The sequence below is a fragment of the Pipistrellus hanaki genome (assembly GCF_964339955.1).
Source record: "Pipistrellus hanaki genome assembly, chromosome: 8".
NCBI lineage: Eukaryota > Metazoa > Chordata > Mammalia > Chiroptera > Vespertilionidae > Pipistrellus > Pipistrellus hanaki.
This window is the reverse complement of record NC_140510.1, coordinates 9,931,048-9,950,720: the sequence shown is the minus strand read 5'-3', so window position 1 is coordinate 9,950,720 and position 19,673 is coordinate 9,931,048. Positions and strand designations below refer to the sequence as shown.

At 40.9% G+C, this 19,673-nt stretch overlaps 1 protein-coding gene across 5 annotated transcripts in view; it reads left to right on the top strand.

The window, feature by feature from the left end:
- The window catches only part of PTPN4 (protein tyrosine phosphatase non-receptor type 4), a 175,468-nt gene that overhangs the window by 7,578 nt on the left and 148,217 nt on the right, over positions 1 to 19,673 (top strand). For 3 of the 5 annotated variants that reach the window (XM_084892214.1, XM_084892216.1, XM_084892215.1), the window contains exons 2-3: positions 11,208 to 11,360; positions 13,891 to 14,045. In XM_084892214.1, the coding sequence (XP_084748340.1) occupies positions 11,315 to 11,360; positions 13,891 to 14,045 (201 nt within the window). In that variant the 5' untranslated portion in view covers positions 11,208 to 11,314. The remainder of the gene's footprint in view (positions 1 to 11,207; positions 11,361 to 13,890; positions 14,046 to 19,673) is intronic. The other 2 variants (XM_084892217.1, XM_084892218.1) reach the window with 1 other exon arrangement.

Sequence of the window (19,673 nt, the reverse complement as noted above, 5' to 3'; positions counted from 1 at the left end):
TGGTGGTTTGCAGGCTGGCCACACCCATCGACCCAAGCAGAGGCCCTGGTATCTGGGATTTATCTATCTTCTATAATTGAAACTTTGTAGCCTTGAGTGGAGCCAAGCCTCCTGCTCGCTCCGTGGCTGCAGCCATTTTTGTTGGGATTTATTTATCTTCTATAATTGGAACTTCGTAGTCTTGAGCAGAGGCCAAGGCAGGCCAGGGCTGCAGAAGCTTGGCTTACTCCATTGCCAGGGGCAACTCAAGCCTCCTGCTCTCTCCAGCTCCCTGGCTGCCGCCATTTTTGTTGGGATTTATTTATCTTCTATCATTGAAACTTTGTAGCCTTGAGTGAAGGCTTGGGCCAGCCAGGGGGAAAGCTTGGCTTCCTCCATTACCAGGCCAACCCAAGCCTCCTGCTTTCTCTGTGGCTGCAGCTAGCGTGGTTGGGTTAATTTGCATACGCTCTCTGGATTGGCTGGTGGGCATGGCTTGTGGGTGTAGAGGAGGTACGGTCAATTTGCATATCATATTTATTAGATAGGACTAGAGGCCCGATGCACGAAATTCATGCACTCAGCCTGAATTGCAAGAGGGGTCAAGCCAGGCCAAGGAACCCCCACTGTTGCATGACCAGGGCTGGGGAGGGAAGCAGGAGGTTGGCCATCCAGGGAGGGCTCCCATTTCGTTCAGTCCCAGTCAGCCAGACCCCAGCAACAAAATAACCTAGTCAGAGTGTCTGATCCCTGCTGGTCAGTGCATATCATAGTGAGTGGTTGAACAGCCTTAGCATATTGGGCTTTTATTATATAGGATGTTCATTAAACATCTGAATGTCTGTTATAGGGATCATTGATAAACATGATTTTTGCCTTTGAGCTCAAATTCTAGGTTGGTAACACATGTCAACAAACAATTACAATTCAGAGTGATAAGTGTAATAAGATCTGGGGGAAGCAGCAGTAGCATTTGAGCAGTGTCTTGGAGGATGAATTGACATTGATATGGATAAAACAGCATGTACAAAAAGTCAGAAGTATTAAAGGATGCGTAGTGTGTTTGGAGAAATGCAAGTTGTCTTGTACATGTCTGTTTCTGTCCATGGGACGGGTATTGGTATTTGATTTTGTTTGTGAATCTGTGTGCCTGTATGTGTGTGTTAACTATAGTAGGAGAGGGAAGGTTGTGAGGGTCCTTGTTTGGGTGATGAGTGGGATCATATTAAGACCTTTAGAAAGAGCTTTCCAACTAGTTGGTAGGCCATGAATGGTTTATCAACAATGCTAAGAGCAAGATGCCTGTCAGTCTAAATAATGGTTTACCATTGATGCTAAGACCAAGATGCCATGGTCGGCAAACTGCGGCTCACAAGCCACATGCGGCTCTTTGGCCCCTTGAGTGTGGCTCTTCCACAAAATACCATGGCCTGAATGAGTCTATTTTAAAGAAGTGACATTAGAAGAAGTTTAAGTTTTAAAAATTTGGCTCTCAAAAGAAATTTTAATCATTGTACCGTTGATATTTGGCTCTGTTGACTAAGGAGTTTGCCGACCACAGGGTTGGGCATATTGGAGCCCCCCAGGATGGTTTCTTTTGACCTTGAATCGTCTCCTTGGCTTATCCCAGTGTGCTAAAAGTTTTTTTTCTTTGATGCCAGGTTGGGCAAAGGATTGGTAAAAGCATTGCTTTAGAGGCTCTAAGTATTGGAAAGTTTATAATACCTATTCATCCCTGTCATTCCCACTATGTAATAAAAAATAAAACCAGTACCAAATCCTAAAACAAGCATAAAAGATGTCAAGTACCTCCTTCCCCACCCCCCAATAATTACTACTTCATTGTTGTTGTGTGTGTGTATGAGAGAGAGAGAGAGAGAGAGAGAGAGAGGGAGGAATATCTTTTTAGTGCTTCTGTATTGCTAGTGCCTTCACACATGTCTAATTTTCCTCTTAGAAAATCAACATTTACATCGGTGAGCAATAAGTACTTAAATAAAAGAATGATGAAATTAGATGTAAGTTTTGAAAAGTAACTTGGTTTTTTTAGATAATGATGTAAGGATGTAAGAATGTTGCAAAGATAAGGTTAAAATTGGAGCAGAGACCAGTGAGGATGCTCTTGTTGTGGTCCAGGTGAGAGATGGTAAGAACTGGAAATGGAGAGATGGGGAAATAAAAATTGGATGTGAAAAACTGAAAACTTATTAGGCTGTTTTTCTAGAACTGAGAGTCCATTTGGATAGAGGGAAAGAGTTGATGATGATTTTAAGATTTAAAAAATATATATATATTTTCTTGATTTTGTACAGAGAGGAAGGGAGAGTGATACAGAGTTAGAAACATCAATGAGAGAGAGTCATTGATCAGCTGCCTCTTTCACACCCCCTACTGGGGATATGCTTGCAACCAAGGTACATGCCCTTCACTGGAATCGAACCTGGGACCCTTCAGTCCCCAAGCCAACGCTCTATCCATTGAGCCAAACCGGTTTCGGCTTAAGATTTTTTTTATTTTTTTATTCAAGAGTGGGAAGGGAAGGCCAAGTAATTTTTATTTAGTACATAAGGCAGGCATTTTGCACCAAGGTCATCATAAGTTCTTACTGACTTTTAAAAATTTATTTATAAATCTCTTCTCCAGCAGCAAGAAATTGGCTCCCATTATCCTCAGTATATTTACTTATTTGCTCAAACTCTTATATCTCCCAACCCTAGGTTAGCTGTCCCTTATCTGCCACCTCTGAGGCCTATAGCATGGGTCCTCAAGGATGCGTTCAAGTTCCTGCTAGGAAGGGAATGGAGCTTCTCAGTTAATCTTTTTATTTCCCTCATTTAATCTAAACAAAAATTTGTTACAAACATGTTACCTCCAGTTTTAAAGGACAGCACAGCTGAAAATCAGAAAAATATGTGGCTTTGGGCATGTTATGTAAATAGTAGAGCAAATATTTTGAATTTTGATATGCATGATGCTGAAGCTTCTTTGCTGGGTTGTTTTTTGTTTTGTTTTCCTACGTACTGCATAGCCTCTGACTACCTGAAAATAGTTTGGAATTCAAAATGGCAGGTTTTAGGATGGCATATAAGTGATAGCTAAAGCACCTATTACTGCTTATGAAGTTTGTCAATGTAGGAAGAGAGTCAACTGACAGCCCCTACAACTATTATTTAAAGGTTATGGGCTATCAGGAAGTGAAGAAGCCAGTAAGGAGATAGAATGGTGGTGAGAGGGAAGAGTGTAGTTGTATGATAGAAGGTGGTAGAAGGAAGGAGTTACAGGAAGGTGTCAGGTGCTGAAAGAATAACAAAAGTGCTTAGAATGTGACTATTGGACAGTTATTGATGACCTAATCTAATTGGGTTTCAGGTGTGTTCAGGCAGGCTACCTGTATTAGCATCAAATGAGATACTGATTTAAATGATCAATTCCCCAGGTTTCATCACACACCTTTTTGATTCTTAAAAGGGTGGGTGAGGAGTGAGGAAGAGTTGCATAGATCTACCTAAATGCTGCTATGGTTTTGTTATACTAAAGTTTGACATTCATTGTCCTATTAGAGCAGGGGTCTTCAAACTACGGCCCGCGGGCCACATGTGGCCCGCAGAGGAGTCTGATCTGGCCCGCCAGGTTTTTTGGGCAGTGAGCGCAGCTGAGGTGTTACAGTAGGAATTAGTAGTTCATATAGTCCGGCCCTCCAGCTCTCTGAGGGACCGTGATCTGGCCCCCACTTTAAAAAGTTTGAGGACCCCTGTATTAGAGGAGTTATAAGAGGGGTGTGATAAGAAACTAAATTGAGGAAACTAGACATATAATGAATCGAGACCAGAAAACTCTTAAGAAATTTGGTCATAAGAGAAGAAGAAAGATCTTTTGGGTCATAAAGAATAGGGGAACAGAGCCAAGAAAAAAAAATTTTGGAATTAAGAAAAAGCAACTATAGTGGTTATTTGAAAGATGGGTAAGTAAAACTAGGTAGCAATACATGCTATCAAGGAAATGAACAGACTTTGGTAAATATCTGGGCTGGGTCCCTGATCCATTTCAAATGATTGCCATCTTATGTTTAGTCTTTGGAGTGATCTGGGGTATTGTTAATCTTATTTTATTAACCCTTTGCACTCGGAACCATTCTGGACATTGGCTACCAGCTACTCGACGCTAACGACGGAAACGTGCGTTGAATTAACTCAATTCCCCGTAATCACTAATAAACTGCAATGTCCCCTGAGAGGGGACATCCGAGTGATATGCTAGAATTCCGATGTCCCCTGAGAGGGGACAGCGGAGTGCAAAGGGTTAATAGTTAAATTTATATCTTGCCTTTTTTGTTAAAACAATTGTTAATTAGAAGAGCTTTCCTCACTTTTATAAAAACTTGAATTTTTTCTTCATTATTGAATTTATTGGGATGACATTGGTTAATAAAATTATATAGGTGTCTGTTGTACAATTCTTTAATATATCATCTGTGTATTGTATTGTGTATTCACTCCCCCAAGTCAAATCTCCTATACTTTTGTACATAGATAAGTCACCAGTGATACAATTTAAAAATATATGCAGAATTGGAGGTGACTTCAGTTGGAAAGCTTTTAGGCAATCCAGAGTCAATTTAATGTATTCTTTGAATACTAGCTAGGTGCCAGGCACCGAGCTTGGCAGTGAAGTTACAGAACAAATGAGATGTGATCTTTATCTTCAAGATGATAATTCTTTCTTTGGAGGAACTTAAAAGGCTATTATATTGCTAAAATATGTATAGATAAGTCATACATAATTAGTATAGTGGAACATATTATCAGAACACAGGTTTCTCAAGCATTTTAAACTTTATTTCCTTTTTTAATTGGTGACATGGTTACTTAGCTCAAATTTCAAAATAATTTACAAAGATATATATTGAGAAATCTCAATACTACTATGTCTATCCCTCTCTTCTCTATAGGTAACCAATTTTATTTTTTGTATATTTTACTAGTATTTATGCAAATAGAAACAAAATACAAATATAGATTATTTTCCCCCTCTACCTTTTATGTAAAAGGCAGCATACCATGTTAATGTTTTATATAATAAATTTTTAAAATTTAAAATATACCTTGGAGATTTTTTTTACTTCAATATACAGAGAGCTCTCCCTTTTTACTCTTTCTTTCTTTCTTTCTTTCTTTCTTTCTTTCTTTCTTTCTTTCTTTCTAATGTAGTGACATTAGGCTAATTCTAATGACAAACTTTTACTTTACTTCAGGTTTTAAGGTCCTTTTACTTATGTGACTCATTTACTTTGACTTCTTTGTGAACTAGTGTTTTCATAAGGTATTTTGCATTAATGACCTACCTGCCTTTGTTCACCTAACCTCCTTTAATGCCTACTTGGATAAAACTTTCAGACTTTGTGGTCAAGCAAAATACTTCCCTATTTCAGTAGCTTCAATGAAAAATGGAAGAAAAAGAGAAAGGGATGAAACTGCTATTTGTTGAACTCTACTGGTGTTTTAAAATATTGATACCTCATTTAATTCTTCCAGCAACCCTGTGGAGTGGTAGTCTTACTCCCTTTTTATAGATGAAGAAATTGAGGCTCAAAATGCTGAGTTGTCCAGACTTTTATAGCTAGAAATGGCAGATTTAGGGTTTTGAGAAGTTAATTTGAGTCCAGAATCTGTATCTTTTCTGCTGCTGTCCTATTTTCTGTGTCCTATTTTTGAATTTCTGAACTCCAGGATAGCTGAGCTCTCTGTTATCCCTATAAGTTTTCATCAGGAACCGTAAAATTAAACATGTTCTGCTATTGTGTTTTTTCTGATTGTTGGGATACCACCTGCGACTTCTACAGCAAGGCCTGGAACACTGCTTATAGTCTGCTACCGTAAGCTGTAGGTACCATTTTCTACTTGCTTGTCTAGATTGTCTCTCATCAACACTACTGAGTTTCTCTTTTTCCACTAATTGTCCCTGTTGTAGTCCTATCACCACTTGAGCTTCAGTTTGCCAATATGAAGCTTAGGCAGAACTTCTGAAATTTTGGGGGGTGATTTTAAACAAAGCTCTTCATGTCTCATCCGGACTTTTACAATAGTCTCTGAAAGTACATTCTATTAGTGGTCTTCCCTTTTTAGTCTTCCTTTACATTGTAGCCAGAGTGATGTGACTTGCACATGCGATCACATTGCACTCCTGCTCAGAATTTGTTTTGGCCTCTCCATCTGCATCTATATATATATATATAAACCTAAACAACCGAACAACTGATGGACTGGTCGCTATGATGCACACTGACCACCAGGAACTGCCTCCTGGGGCTAGCCAACTTTCTGCGGTCTCTCCCCCGCCCCCCCCCCCCCCCCCCCCCCGCGCTGGCCACCCCAATTGCCAGCAGAGGGGACCCCACCCATGCACAAATTTGTGTACGGGGTTCTAGTGTTAAGATAAAATTTTAACTCACATTCAGCCCCTCTCCAAACCTCACTCCTGGTATTCCCTGGTACACACAGTGCCTTGCACATAATATCTGCTGATATTGACTCTGAGAGAATAAAATAAATAAATTTTTTAAGAAGGTTAAAATATTTGGGAGATACCAGATTTTAAAGTAATGTTGATGTTCTTTGTATCTGTTTCTTTTGGGCTATTTCTTACCTCATAGAGTAAGATATTTTTAAAAACTCCAAGGATTTCCATATTGTTTTATTTACATTGGAATTCAAAAAATCTCTAAACTTTTTTATTTTTTATTTCAAATTTATTGTGCCTTTTTCAGCCCAATATATACTGCTATGAGGTCCAGTGACTTACTACATACAGAAGCTACTAGGGAAACGGGGAATTTTCATTAGTAAGGGTTTTGTGATTTGGAGAAGTTTGCCCAGGTGGTTCCAATCTTGTGACCCATCTTGCATCTGGCTATTTTATGGCTTTTGATCTTTGTTAGCATAATTCTTTATAAAAGAATCGTAATGGTCAACAATTCCTCATATGCAATTCTGAAATCCCCAAAGCCCTGAAAAACGAAAGTTGTTATAATTAATTTGCTAGCCAAACTTGACCTAAATGGATGGGAGGCTGTTTATTTTTTAGTTTATTCCACTTAAAGTTCTATAAGAAATTTTAAGTTAGCAATATGGGTTACCTTAGACCAGTGGTTGGCAAATTGTGGCTCACGCCACGGTTTGCCGCTCGGTTGACTAATGAATTTGCCGACCACTGACCTAGACTCTCGATTCCACTAATTACAGGCTGTTGTTGTTCCTTGTGATTAAGCCCCTATCCCAGTTTACATTCCCTATTATTTTGTATTCATTTTGGGTCCCCCTCCAATATTTCAAGTACCCACTTGGCACCTTACATAGTTATAATATTATTGACTATATTCTCTATGCTGTATTTTACATACCTGGGACTACTAGTATTTTGTGACTACCAGTTTGTAGTTTTTAATCACTTTACTTTTTTCACCCAGCCTCTCACTCTGCTTTCCCTCTGGCAACCATCAGTCTGTTCTCCATAACTATGAGTTTGTTTCCATGTTCATTTATTTTGTTGTTATGATTCCACATATAACTGAAATAATATGGCATTGGTCTTTCTCTGTCTGACTTATTTCACTTAGCATAATGTTGCAAATGGTAAGATTTCATTCTTTTTTGTGGCTAAATAATATTCCATTATTTATTTACATATCATTAACTTTTATATATATATTATATATATACACATACATACACATACACATATATATACACATATATATGTATATATACATACACACTATTTTATTGATTTCAGAGAGGACGGGAGAGGGAGAGGGAGAGAAACATTAATGATGAGAGAGTCATTGATTAGCTGCCTTCTGCATAACCCCTATTGGAGATGGAGCCCACAACCTGGGCATGTGCCCTTGACCAGAATTGAACCCAGGACCCTTCAGTTTGCAGGCCGACACTCTATCCACTGAGCCAAACCAGCTAGGACACATATCATAACTTATCCACTCATTTGTTGATGAGCACTCAGATCGCTTCCATATCTTGGCTATTGTAAATAGCACTGCAATGAACTTAGGGGTGCATATAATTTTTCCAAAGTACTGTTTTGGGTTTCTTCAGATATATACCCAAAAGTGGAGTCTCTGGGTCATAAGACACTTCAATTTTTAATTTTTTGAGGAACCTACATACTGTTTTCCATAGTGTCTGCACCAGTCTGCATTCCCACCAACAGTGCATGAGGGTTCCCTTTTCTTCACAACTTTGACAATGATTGTTGTTTGTTGATTTATTGGGGATAGCCATTCTGACAAGTGTGAGGTAATATCTCATTCTGGTTTTAACTTGCATTTCCCTGATGATTAGTGAAGTTGAGCATCTGTATGCCTTCTTTGAAGACATGTCTATTCAAATCCTACACCCATTTTTAATTGGATTGCTTTTTTGGTGTTGAGTTTTATAAGTTCCTTGTAAATTTTAGATATTTACCCCTTATTGAATGCATCCTTGGTAAATATCTTCTTCCATTTTAATGTTGTTGATGGTTTCCTTTGCTATGGAAAAAATTTTTAGTTTGATATAGTCCCATTTGTTTATTTTTTTCTTTTGTTTCCCTTGCCTGAGGAGCTATATCAGAAAAAAAAATATTGCTAACATATTTGTCCAAGATTTTATTACCTTGGTTTTTTTCTCTCTAGGATTTTTATGATTGTGAGTCTTACGTTTAAGTCTTTAGTCCATTTTGAGTTTATTTTTGTACATGATGTAAGAAGGTGGTCCAGTATCTATAATAATAAAAGCATAATATGCTAATTAGACCAGATGTCCTTTCGGATGACCATCCTGAGGAAGATCTGGGGAGAAAAGCCAGGGTCCCAGGTGCCTACCAGCAGTTGGGGGGAAAGCCCAGGTCCTGGGTGCCAGCAGCTGGAATTATTTCGCATAGCATAATGCTCTATCTTAACTCATGGTCCAAAAACAGTGAGCAGGTTTGGCCTGTGGGCCATAGGTTGCTAACCCCTGGATTATGCCACTGTTGCCCAAATGAGTGTGAACTCCTCCACAATACAATTCTAAATATCTTTCTGACTTAAGGATTGCTGTTGATTTTTCCTCTTGTACAACTGGATTACTGGTGTTTCTTGAACACTCTGGTTTCTGAGGCTTTTAATAATCATTGCCGTCTTTTAATTCTGGTGTAAACTGGAATATTTTAAATAAAATAATAATATGTATTTCCAAATTTTTCCTGAAGTCAAGTTTGAATATTTAGATGATGATGATGATGATGATGATGATAATGGCGAATACTTACTAGGCTCTTGTAAGGAGCCTAGTGATGATGATGATGATGATGATGATGATGATGATGATAATGGCGAATACTTACTAGGCTCTTGTAAGGAGTTCTTATGTGTTAATCTCATTTAGTCCTCATAGCAACTCATTTTATATATGAGGAAACTGAGGCAAAGGGACATTTAACAACAAAACAGAGTCTTCCTCTTTTTGTCTGAGAAAATCTTTATTTCTCCTTTAAAAAGTAATTTTTCAGGATACAGAATTCTAGGTTGGTAGGTATTTTTCTCCCCGCAACATTCCATTCTCTTCTTGCTTGCATGGTTAAGAAGTTAGATATAATTATCTGTTCTCTATAGGTAAGGTGATTCTTTTCCTCTGGCTTCTTTGATTTTCTGTAGTTTAAAAATTATATGTATAGATGGGGGGGCGGTGTTTGTTTTGTTTTGTATTTTTCTTTTTTGGTATTCTCTAAGATTCCTGGATCAGTGATTTGATGTCCAGCATTAATTTGGGGAAATTGTAATAATAATAATAATAATAATAATGTAGAGATTCTCAGTCATTATTGGTTTCTTTCTGTTCTTTTTTCTCTTCTTCCAATATTCCTATTACATGTATGTTATACCTTTTGTAGTTGTCCCATAGTCCTTGGATATTCTTCTGTGTGTTTTTTCCATTCTTTGTTTTTTTTAATTTTCATTCTTTAAGGGTTCTATTGGTATATTTTTTAGCTGAGAGATTCTTTACTTTGCTGTGTCTCATGTGCTAAATAAACCTATTAAAGGCATTATTTATATCTGGGTGTTTGTTTTGTTTTTTTCCAATCTAACATTTCTTTTTGGTTCATTCTTAGGGTTCTATCTCTCTGCTTACAACGTTCATCTGTTCTTGCTGTCTATCTAATAGAGCCCTTATCATATTAATTATAGTTGTTTTAAATTCCATCTCTAATAATTCCAACTTTCCATGTCTGGTACTGATGTTTGCACTGTCTCTTCACAGTGTGTTTTTTACCTTTCGGTATGCCTTATAAATTTTTCTTGATAGGTAGCCATGCTATTTTGCTAAAAGGAACTGCTATTAATAGGGCCTTAGTAATGTGGTAGTAAGGTTGGGGTAGGGCAGTGGTCGGCAAACTGCGGCTCACGAGCCACATGTGGTTTGCCACTCAATTGACTAATGAGTCTGCCAACCACTGGGGTAGGGGAAACATTCTTTGCCCAGGGCAGGGAATGTCCAGCCCTCAGGGCCCGAGAAATCATTTGATTTGGCCCTGCCAAGGCATTGGAGGTGAGTTAATTAAATGTTGGACCAAATATAGCAGGCTAATTTTTAAGTTGATAATTTTGTATGGGCTGTGAATGATGTTATAAATATCCAAATGGCTCCTGGCAGGAAAAAAGTCCCCTATCCCTGCTTTAGTCCTTTGATTTGCTCTTAGTATTTTAGTGAACTTATGCCTCTGGACTGTGAACCTCACAAGTATTTGTCATTTTTTTTCTCTCCCCCCAGATGGGATAGCATGGCTAGAGTAGGCTGGGGTTGGTTATTTTCTTTGCCCAGGGTCCCTTAGGCTCTGATGAACTAGTTCCTTTTGAGTGTAGGTCTTTGTTAAGAAGGACCAAGTACTCTGGTTTGTAATTTCATATTGGTCACCCCATCCCATCAACCTGTGGGAAGCCCAAGTGTGTTTCTCTCTAATATTTACTATGGGAATCTGGTTGGTAAATCTCACAGTATAATGGGACCCTTCCAATAACTGGGTCCCCTGGAGTTATTTATTTATCATTATTATTTTTAATCCTCACTGAGGACATGCTTTAAAGAGAGGGAGAAACATTGATGGGTTGCCTTTCATATGCTCCCAAACTGGATGAAACGCACAACCCAGGTATGTGTCCTGACCGGGAATCTAACCGGCAACCTTTCGGTACACAGGATGATGCTCAATCAACTGAGCCACTCCAGCCAGCCCAACTCTTAAGAATTGTCCACATTGAGTCTCCAGCAATTCATCAGTTACAGTTCAGGCTTTCCTACTACTCATGCATTGGCTCCTATGGCAGTTTCTGCTTGTGTGTCTCTACTCTGGTAAGTTGTGACTCTTCATATGTGCCTGTTTCTCCAGCTTATGGATTTTAAACTTTGAATCCTTGAATGTTGGAAAATGTCTTTAGCTTTGTTCTTTCACATTGTCAAACAATGGTCGTTGACTCCATTTCAAAGCCAAAAGGAATCCCTAATTTGGAATGTGCTGAAGAACAATTTTTATATAGTATGGCTATGACAGCAGCATTACTGGAACAGCTCAGTTGTGATATAGCATGGCTGTGAAGCAGCCCTAGGACTAGCCATCCCTGGGGCCAGGCCTCTCTCTGGCTAGATAGCTTAACTCTACTCACTGATCTGCTCTGCTTCCTGCCTGTCTGCTTTGGCTTGCATTGGTGTGCTCTGCTCTGTTCTGGTGAGATATCTTCGGTGTTTCAGCTCAGCTGGGGAACCACAGTCTTTGGTGGAAAGGGAAAATGTCCTCCCAGAGCCGATGAGAGCCGGCTTATATGGACCTGGTCACTGATTGGTTGGTATGTTCCTCTTTCAGATCAGGTTTCCAAATTTTCAAAGTTTGATTGGTCCAAAAGACGTTGTCCTTATTGGTCAGAATAGAGCTGCTCTGGATGGTTGGAGCTGTGCAGGTTTAATTGGATGGGGAAAGGCTCAGTCCTATTGGTTAAATAGGATTCCAGGAACCCTTTGTGAGGGTTGGCTTAGGTGGCAGAAACACACTGCAGGCAGGCAGTTCAGTACAGAGGCAGGGCGTTCAGTGCAGGCTTCTCCCTGAAGTGCATTTGTGTGAGTCGTCCTGTGTAGAAATTGCTGCTGGGCTCTGTTTTTGTCTTTGTTTTTAAGTTTGAGCCCAGTTAACCACTAGGAGCCCTTCTTTGTAGATGTCTTCTTTCCGAGGGCCCACAATACAAATTCTAATTTGGGGGTATATACTTCTGTGTTACAAATACAGTAAAGACTCAATACAATAGACAAGTGGGTGTCTGTTATATAACTAAGTAGGTTAAAAATTTGACAAATTAGTTTACCTGTTTTTGCTTATGTAGACATTTTTGTGTAACTAAAATTATGTATGAAAAGTTTAATTTCATAGAAACATTTTCTATATGTATTATAGTAATTTTAAATTTATACTGAATAGGTCTAGTAGATACGTGCACTCACCAGTCACCACAAGTAAACAAATGCACAGGACTGGGGCACTTGGCTGCGGTATGGCTTAGCACATATGAGAACATCAGCCAGCTGGCATGCTTGTTAAAATTGCTGCAGGAAGTCATGCCATGGGACAACAGAACCAATTACCATGGGAAATGTGGTGTAATCATTCGCCGAACATTGTTTACCAGTGATGACTCTGTAATTTAAATATGTAAGCTATAATTGTAGATATCTGATATTTATTTATGTCATTGAAATTACTAGTGTATTTTCCAACATATGGCCTATGTGCTAAAATTTGTTAAAAATAACAAGAAAACATGTTAATTTACTTATAAGCAAAGCTTGGTTAATTGGGTGTTAATTTTCACATATGACACACAGACCGGAAATTTTGTCCATTTAATCCAAAGCCTGTTAAATCAAGGTCCATAAAATTTAGGGTTTATTGTAATTTTCTTTCAAACTTTGAAGCTACATCTTCATTGATTTATAATATCAAATGCTGCTTATATCGGTGTGATATCTGGTCTTCTGTAGGCAATATACTTTTTCCCTCTTAGGTTACAAGTTGAGATCCAAAGATCTGTAGCTTTAAGTTTTTGTTTTTGTGTTAAGAATAATAACAGTGCCGAAACCGGTTTGGCTCAGTGGATAGAGCGTCAGTCTGGGGACTGAGAGGTCCCAGGTTCGATTCCGGTCAATGGCATGTACATTGGTTGCCGGCACATCCCCAGTAGGGGGTGTGCAAGAGGCAGCTGGTCGATGTTTCTCTCATGGATGTTTCTAGCTCTCTATTCCTCTCCCTTCCTCTCTGTAAAAAAAATCAATAAAGTATATTTTTTTAAAATGAATAAGAGTAATTCTATTAGAATTAGTTTGAATTTGAGGATAGTTAAAATGAAGGGCATTGTATTTGAAAACAAACAAACAAAAACTCCTTGCTTCCTCCTAGCCTTACGCTTAATAAAGGGGTTGAGCCCTTCAGAGTTAAATAATCTTCCCTCCTGTTGCCACTTTGCAGTGTTTTTAATGCTTGCATCAATAAGTAATGTTCAACTTCCTGAAGTAGCAAATTCTCCTTCCTCTTTTGACTACTAAATTAATATGTTTTGAATTGGAATATGATTCCCTGAACAATTTTTCTGGTTTATTTTTCAATGCAACAGTTAAAAATAAACCTTTTTTTAAGGTAGGTTGTAATTTTAGTTTAGATAATGAACTATATGTATGGTATCTTCTTTTATATTTACAAATTTTTATCTGGTTATTTCAAAATTTATAACTGCTTTTTACCTAAGTGGTAATTGAAAAACGCATAGTAAATTTGTGTTTTAAATAAACTACTCTGTATCTTGAACTTTTATTCAGTGATTTTTTCCCCCCCCCAACTTAGACCTTGTGTGGACAGTAATGACCTCACGTTTCCGTTTGCCTGCTGGCAGAACTTACAATGTACGAGCATCAGAGTTGGCCCGAGACAGACAGCATACAGAGGTGGATTGCAACATTCTTCTTCTGGATAACACTGTACAAGTTTTCAAAGTTAGTGTAAGTATTTTATGTTGCTCTCTTTTAAAAATAATATCTGGTTATAATTAAATTGGTTAATTATAGTAGAGATTGAAACTCTTACTCATTGAAGAACAGTTATTGTAGTGCAGGTTTGTAACTATCACGTACAAGTTCTGATTCAAACTGGATCTTTAAAAAAGTTGACAAATCAGCAGTGCATTATGATTAATTAGTGGAGCAGATCAATAGTATGTGGGTAGTTATAAATTTGCTTGAAAGGAATTTGTTCTCCTAAATAACTTTATACATTTTCATTTTAATCTTTCTTGTACTGCCTATGAAAAAAAACCTTTGCTAAACAGAGATAAAAAAATAGCCCTGATATTATCTGAGTCTTATCTGGAATATTTATTCAACAAATAATTTGTTCATCTGATTTGTGTATAGTTTAATTTGCTCAACATTATTTGTGAGTTTCACCCATGTGGTGTGTTAACAGTAGTTGTCATTTTCATTGCTGTATTATAGTACTCATTGTTATATTAATATACTGTAATTTACTTGTCCATTGATTTATTACCATTTACTTGTCAAATTTACTGTTGGTGTTTATTTGGATTGTTTCCACTTTGGTCTCTTATCAGTAATGTTGCTGGTGAATATTCTTGTGTATGTCTTAATATATAAGGGTGCATTCCTGCTTTTTGTTTAAAAAATTTCAAGCCAAAAGAAAAGGTGAAAGAGTATAATGAATACCCATATATCCTTTACCTAGATTAACCTGTTCTTAACATTTTGTACATTTCTTTTTCTGCCATTATTTTCTAAAAGTGGTTCATTTTGCCTGTATTTCAGTATCCTAAGAGCCTCATAAGTTACCACAGTATCATTATCACACCCCAAAATTTAACATCCTACCTAATAAAATAGTAATATGCAAATTGACTATCACTCCAACTCACAAGATGACCACCACCATGTGGCCAAAGATGCCTGCCCCCATGTGTACACAGATGGCCATCACAAGATGGAGAGTAGTTGCGGGGGGGTGGGGACCATGCCTGCAGGGGAGGGCAGTTGGGAGCAACCAGGCCTGCAGGGGAGGCAGTTTGGGTGGAAACAGGCCTTCAGGGGAGGGGAGTTGGGGGTCACCAGGCCAACAGGGGAGGGCAGTTAGGGGTGACCAGGACTGCAGGGAAGGGCAGTTGTGACCAGGCCTATAGGAGAGAGATGTTGGGGAGGGGTTGGAACCAGACCTGCAGGGGAGGGCAGTTGGGGATGACCAGGCAGGTAAAGGAGGGCAGTTGGGAGAGACAGGCCTGCAGGTGCATTTCTCTGATGATTAGTAATGTTGAGCATCTTTTCATGTGTCTATTGGCAATTTCTATGCCCTCTTTGGAGAAATGTCTGTTCAAGTCATTTGCCTATATTTTAATTGGATTGTTTGTGTTCTTGGTGTTGAGTTTTATAAGTTTCTTGTAAATTTTGGATATTAAGCCCTTATCAGATATATCATTGACGAATATGTTCTCCCATTCAGTTGGTTTTCATTTTGTTGATGGTTTCCTTTGCTGTGCAAAAGAGTTTTAATTTGATGTAGCCCCATTTGTGTATTTTTTCTTCTGTTTCCCTTATCCAAGGAGATATATCAGAATTAGAATCATAGAGTGGGTAACATTCTCTGTAATCTTTGGCATAGTGTAGGTAAGTTGGAGATTATGTGTTCTTTGAAGGTTGTTAGAATTTACAGATTTGGTAAAGATATCTGTGTCTGGTATCTTTGATGTGTGAGATTTTAAACTGCTTACTATTTTCTTTCATTTTTGTAGGTCTGTATGCTCTGGTTCCTTTTGTATTTTTTTATTTTACTTTTTTTGTTATTCATATTCAGTCTTCTCAGAAGTTTGTGTGTTGTTAATCTTTTTAATCCATTTGTAATTTTGGGGTATAGGTAAGTTTTGTTTTGTTTTTAACCTGTCCTCCTCCCCCTCCATATTGTTTCCAGTGATTTTTTTTTTAAGAGTGAAAGGGAGGGAAAAGGGGTGGAAAGGAGAGAGACAAAGATGTGAGAATGACACATCAACTGGTTGCCTCCCGCAAGAGCACCCACTAAGGCTAGGGATCTAACTTACAACTGAGGTACATGCCCTTGACCTGGAATCAAACCTGTGATCTTTCAGTCCCTGGGCTGATACTCTAACCAAACTGGCCATGGCTGGTAAAGTTCTGATTTTGGTTAAGTTTTATTCTTTTCATATGGATATCCAGTTACCTCCTTGTCATCATATTGAAAAGACCTTTCTTTCCCTACTGCTCTTTAGTACTATTTTCTTGTAAATAAAGTTTGTGTGGGCTTGTTTTCTGGGATTTTTCTCCTATTATAATAGTTTTTTGGTCTATCTTTGCCAATCCACACTGACTTAATTATTTTTATCTTTATAATATTTTTTTTTTATTTGATAGAGCAAATCATTTTATATTTTTAATACTTTCCATCATTTAAGTTTATGGTCTCTATAGTTCTATTACTTGAAGTTCTAAAGGGATATAATTTAGCTCTGCTGACTTATGCTCTTAATTCTTCTTGTGTTGTACAATTTTCAATTGTAACCTTGTTTTCTGATAAGCATTAGCTCTGGGAATCATCTGTAGTTTAGGTTAAGGATATTTTCCTTGAGAAATAATTCGTTTTTACTCAGGACTAATTTTTAATTTTAATTTTTTTACCTTTGGGTTCTATAGACAATAGATAGCATAAAATCAAACTTTAGACCCATGGGAGGGCAGCCTTGGTGGCTGTGAAGTTTCAGGGGAGACTTTTCTTTCTATCTACGTAGATTTCAGGTGAAGCAAAAACAACAACAACAAAAACTACTTTGATCTCATCCTGGGCTAGTGGAGGTCCTCCCAACTCTCCATAGTCTATGTTTCACTAAGAATATTGCTATCCAGGATCCAGTGTTTCAATGAAAAGTTTTAGTTCTGAGGAGGATCCAAGATAGCTGCTCAGGTAGACACCTAGCCGCAGCAGCACACAACAATTTCAATGGAATACAACTAAAATGTAGAGTGGACATTGCCCAGAGCTACAGGTAGTCGACTGACTGAAAACTCTACAACAAGAAGGAAAGAGAAAACCAGAAGGAAAATCAGAGGAGCTGAAAAAAGCCTAAGGTACGGAGATATGCTGCGCGCCCGCACGCGCCCACGCGCGGAGAAGGCGCAGCCAGAGAGGAGGAGAAGGCTGGGTGCTTGCCTGGCGTTCCCTAGCAGGAAGGAATAAAACCCCCACCCTGGGCTGAACCCCTGAACCGGCAGCGCTGAGCCCCAGTAATGGGCCAGACCCTGGGGACCCAGGCTCGGGCAGGGGGAGACGGGGATGTGAGGCGGAATCCCAGGGGAGCGGCAAAAAGCAGGGCCCCTGGAGTCTCGCACATTGCTCGCAGCGGACAGAATGTTGACTCTGATGCTGGATTGCCCTAGCAGGAAGAAACAAAGCCTCTGGCGGTGCTGAGCCCCACTCCCGACCACCCCGAACTCCAGTTCTGGGCCAAACCCTGGGGACCCAAGCTCAAGCAGAGGGAGATGGGGCTGTGAGGTGGAGTCCTGGGAGAGCGGCGAAAGGCCGAGCCCCCGGAGTCGCGCACATTGCTCGCAAGGGAAGGAATGTTGACTCTGATGCGGGATTGCACTGGAGGGAAGGAAACAGGAGCCCCAGCCGGCTCAGGCAGGGGAAGACAGGGCTGTGTGGCGGAATCCCAGGGGAGCGGCGAAAAGCGGAGCCCCCAGAATCGCGCACATGGTGCGCGCAGACGTGCACATTGCCCGCAGAGGACAGAATGTTGACTCTGATGCTGTATTGCCCTGGCGGGAAGAAACAAAATTTCCGGCGGTGCTGAGCCCCACTCCCGACTGCCCTGAACTCCAGCTCTAGGCCAATCCCTGGGGACCCAGGCCCAAGCAGAGGGAGACGGGATTGTGAGGTGGAGTCCTGGGGGAGCAGCGAAAAGCAGAGCCCCCGGAGTCATGCACATTGCGCGCAGAGGACAGTCTGTTGACTCTGATGCTAGACTCCCCTAGCCGGAAGGAGAAAAAAAGCTCCAGACTGGAGGAACGTGACGAGGAGCAGGAACCCCTGCTGGACACCAGCCAGCCAGGCGCCAGTAAGGAACCGGGCGAAGGGGCCCCCGGGGGGGGCGGGAGTGCCCCCGAGCCTTCGACCGCTGAGCGCGGGCAATGGAGCCGAGGCCGGGGGCTGCTTCCTGGGCGGTGGTGCCGATCCCAGCAACAGGCTGAAGCAGCGCAGGAGCCCGCAGAGAACAAAGGGGTGCCACAGGCCAACCTGCTGAGCTTCCAGGACAAGGAGGAAGAAACCGAAGAAGTTCTCAATGTGAAGAAATCAAGGGAGAGCAAAAGATAGTAAAGATAGTAAAATTACTTAAGAAAGAACACAAAGAAGATCTTGAAAAATCAAAGACTAAGTTAGAACTCAACTCAGCAGCCAACATTGCAACATAAATGCGTTTTTAAAATAAAATAAAAAAAAATTTTTAAAAAAAAGGACAGAATGTTGGAACGGCGGCGGCCAGGCCTAGAGTGGCCAGGCACAAGGCAGTGGCAGCCGGGCCTGGAGCAGCAACAGCCAGGCCCCAGAGCAGCAGCAGCCAGAACCAGAGCAGCAACAGCCAGGCCTGGAACAGCCAAACTTGGGGCAGTGGCAGCCAGGCCTGAGGCGGAGGTGGCCAAGCCCAGGGTGGCCAGTCCAGGAACACCCAGACCCAGAGTGGCCGGGCCCGGAGAAGCCGGGCCCAGAGCAGCCAGGTCGGGAGCAGCCAGGCCCAGAACAATAGTAGCCAAGCCTGGAGCATCCAGGCTGGGAGCGGCTGGGCTCGGAGCAGCTGGGTCCGGGGCAGCCGGGCCCAGAGCAGCCGGGTTGGGCGCGGCCAGGTCCGGAGCAGCAGCCAGGCTAGGAGCGGCCAGGCCCGGAGTGGCCGGGCCCGGAGCAGCCGGGCCCAGAGCAGCCGGGTTGGATGCAGCCAGGCCCGGAGCAGTGGCTGCCAGGCTGGGAGCGGTCAGGCTCGGAGCAGCAGCCGCCAGGCTGGGAGCGGCCAGGCCCGGAGCGGCCGGGCCTGGAGCGGCCGGGCCTATAGCAGCCAGGCCTGGAGCAGCAGCAGCCAAGCCCGAACCAACCAGGTCGGGAGTGGCAGTGGCCAGACCTGGAGCAGCTGGTTGTGGAACGGACCAGAGCAACAGAGGCCAGGCCGGAACAGCTCACTCCTCGCCTGCCCCCACCCCAAGGCTGCCTCTCAGACATGGCTGGAAACTTGCGGGAACTTGAGGGTCTGCTGAATCAAGTTATGAAGGCTTAGATCTGGATATGTTGAGTTAGTATAGCGCTGGGGTGTTGATCTGTGAGTGCCTTGTGCGGGGCCTGGATGAGGTTGGTTGACCTATTTGGAAATGTCTTTTGTGTGAAGTGTATCTTTGGGCATGTGGAGGTATTATTGATATGAGAAAATGCTAAGTAACTGATTTACTATCTGAAAAGAGATTTACTATCGGGGAAAGGGAGGGAGGAAGAGACTGAACATAAACTGTGCACCTATGGATGAGGACAATGGGGGAGGGGAAGGGGGCGGAGGGTGGGGTGGGAATATGGTGGAG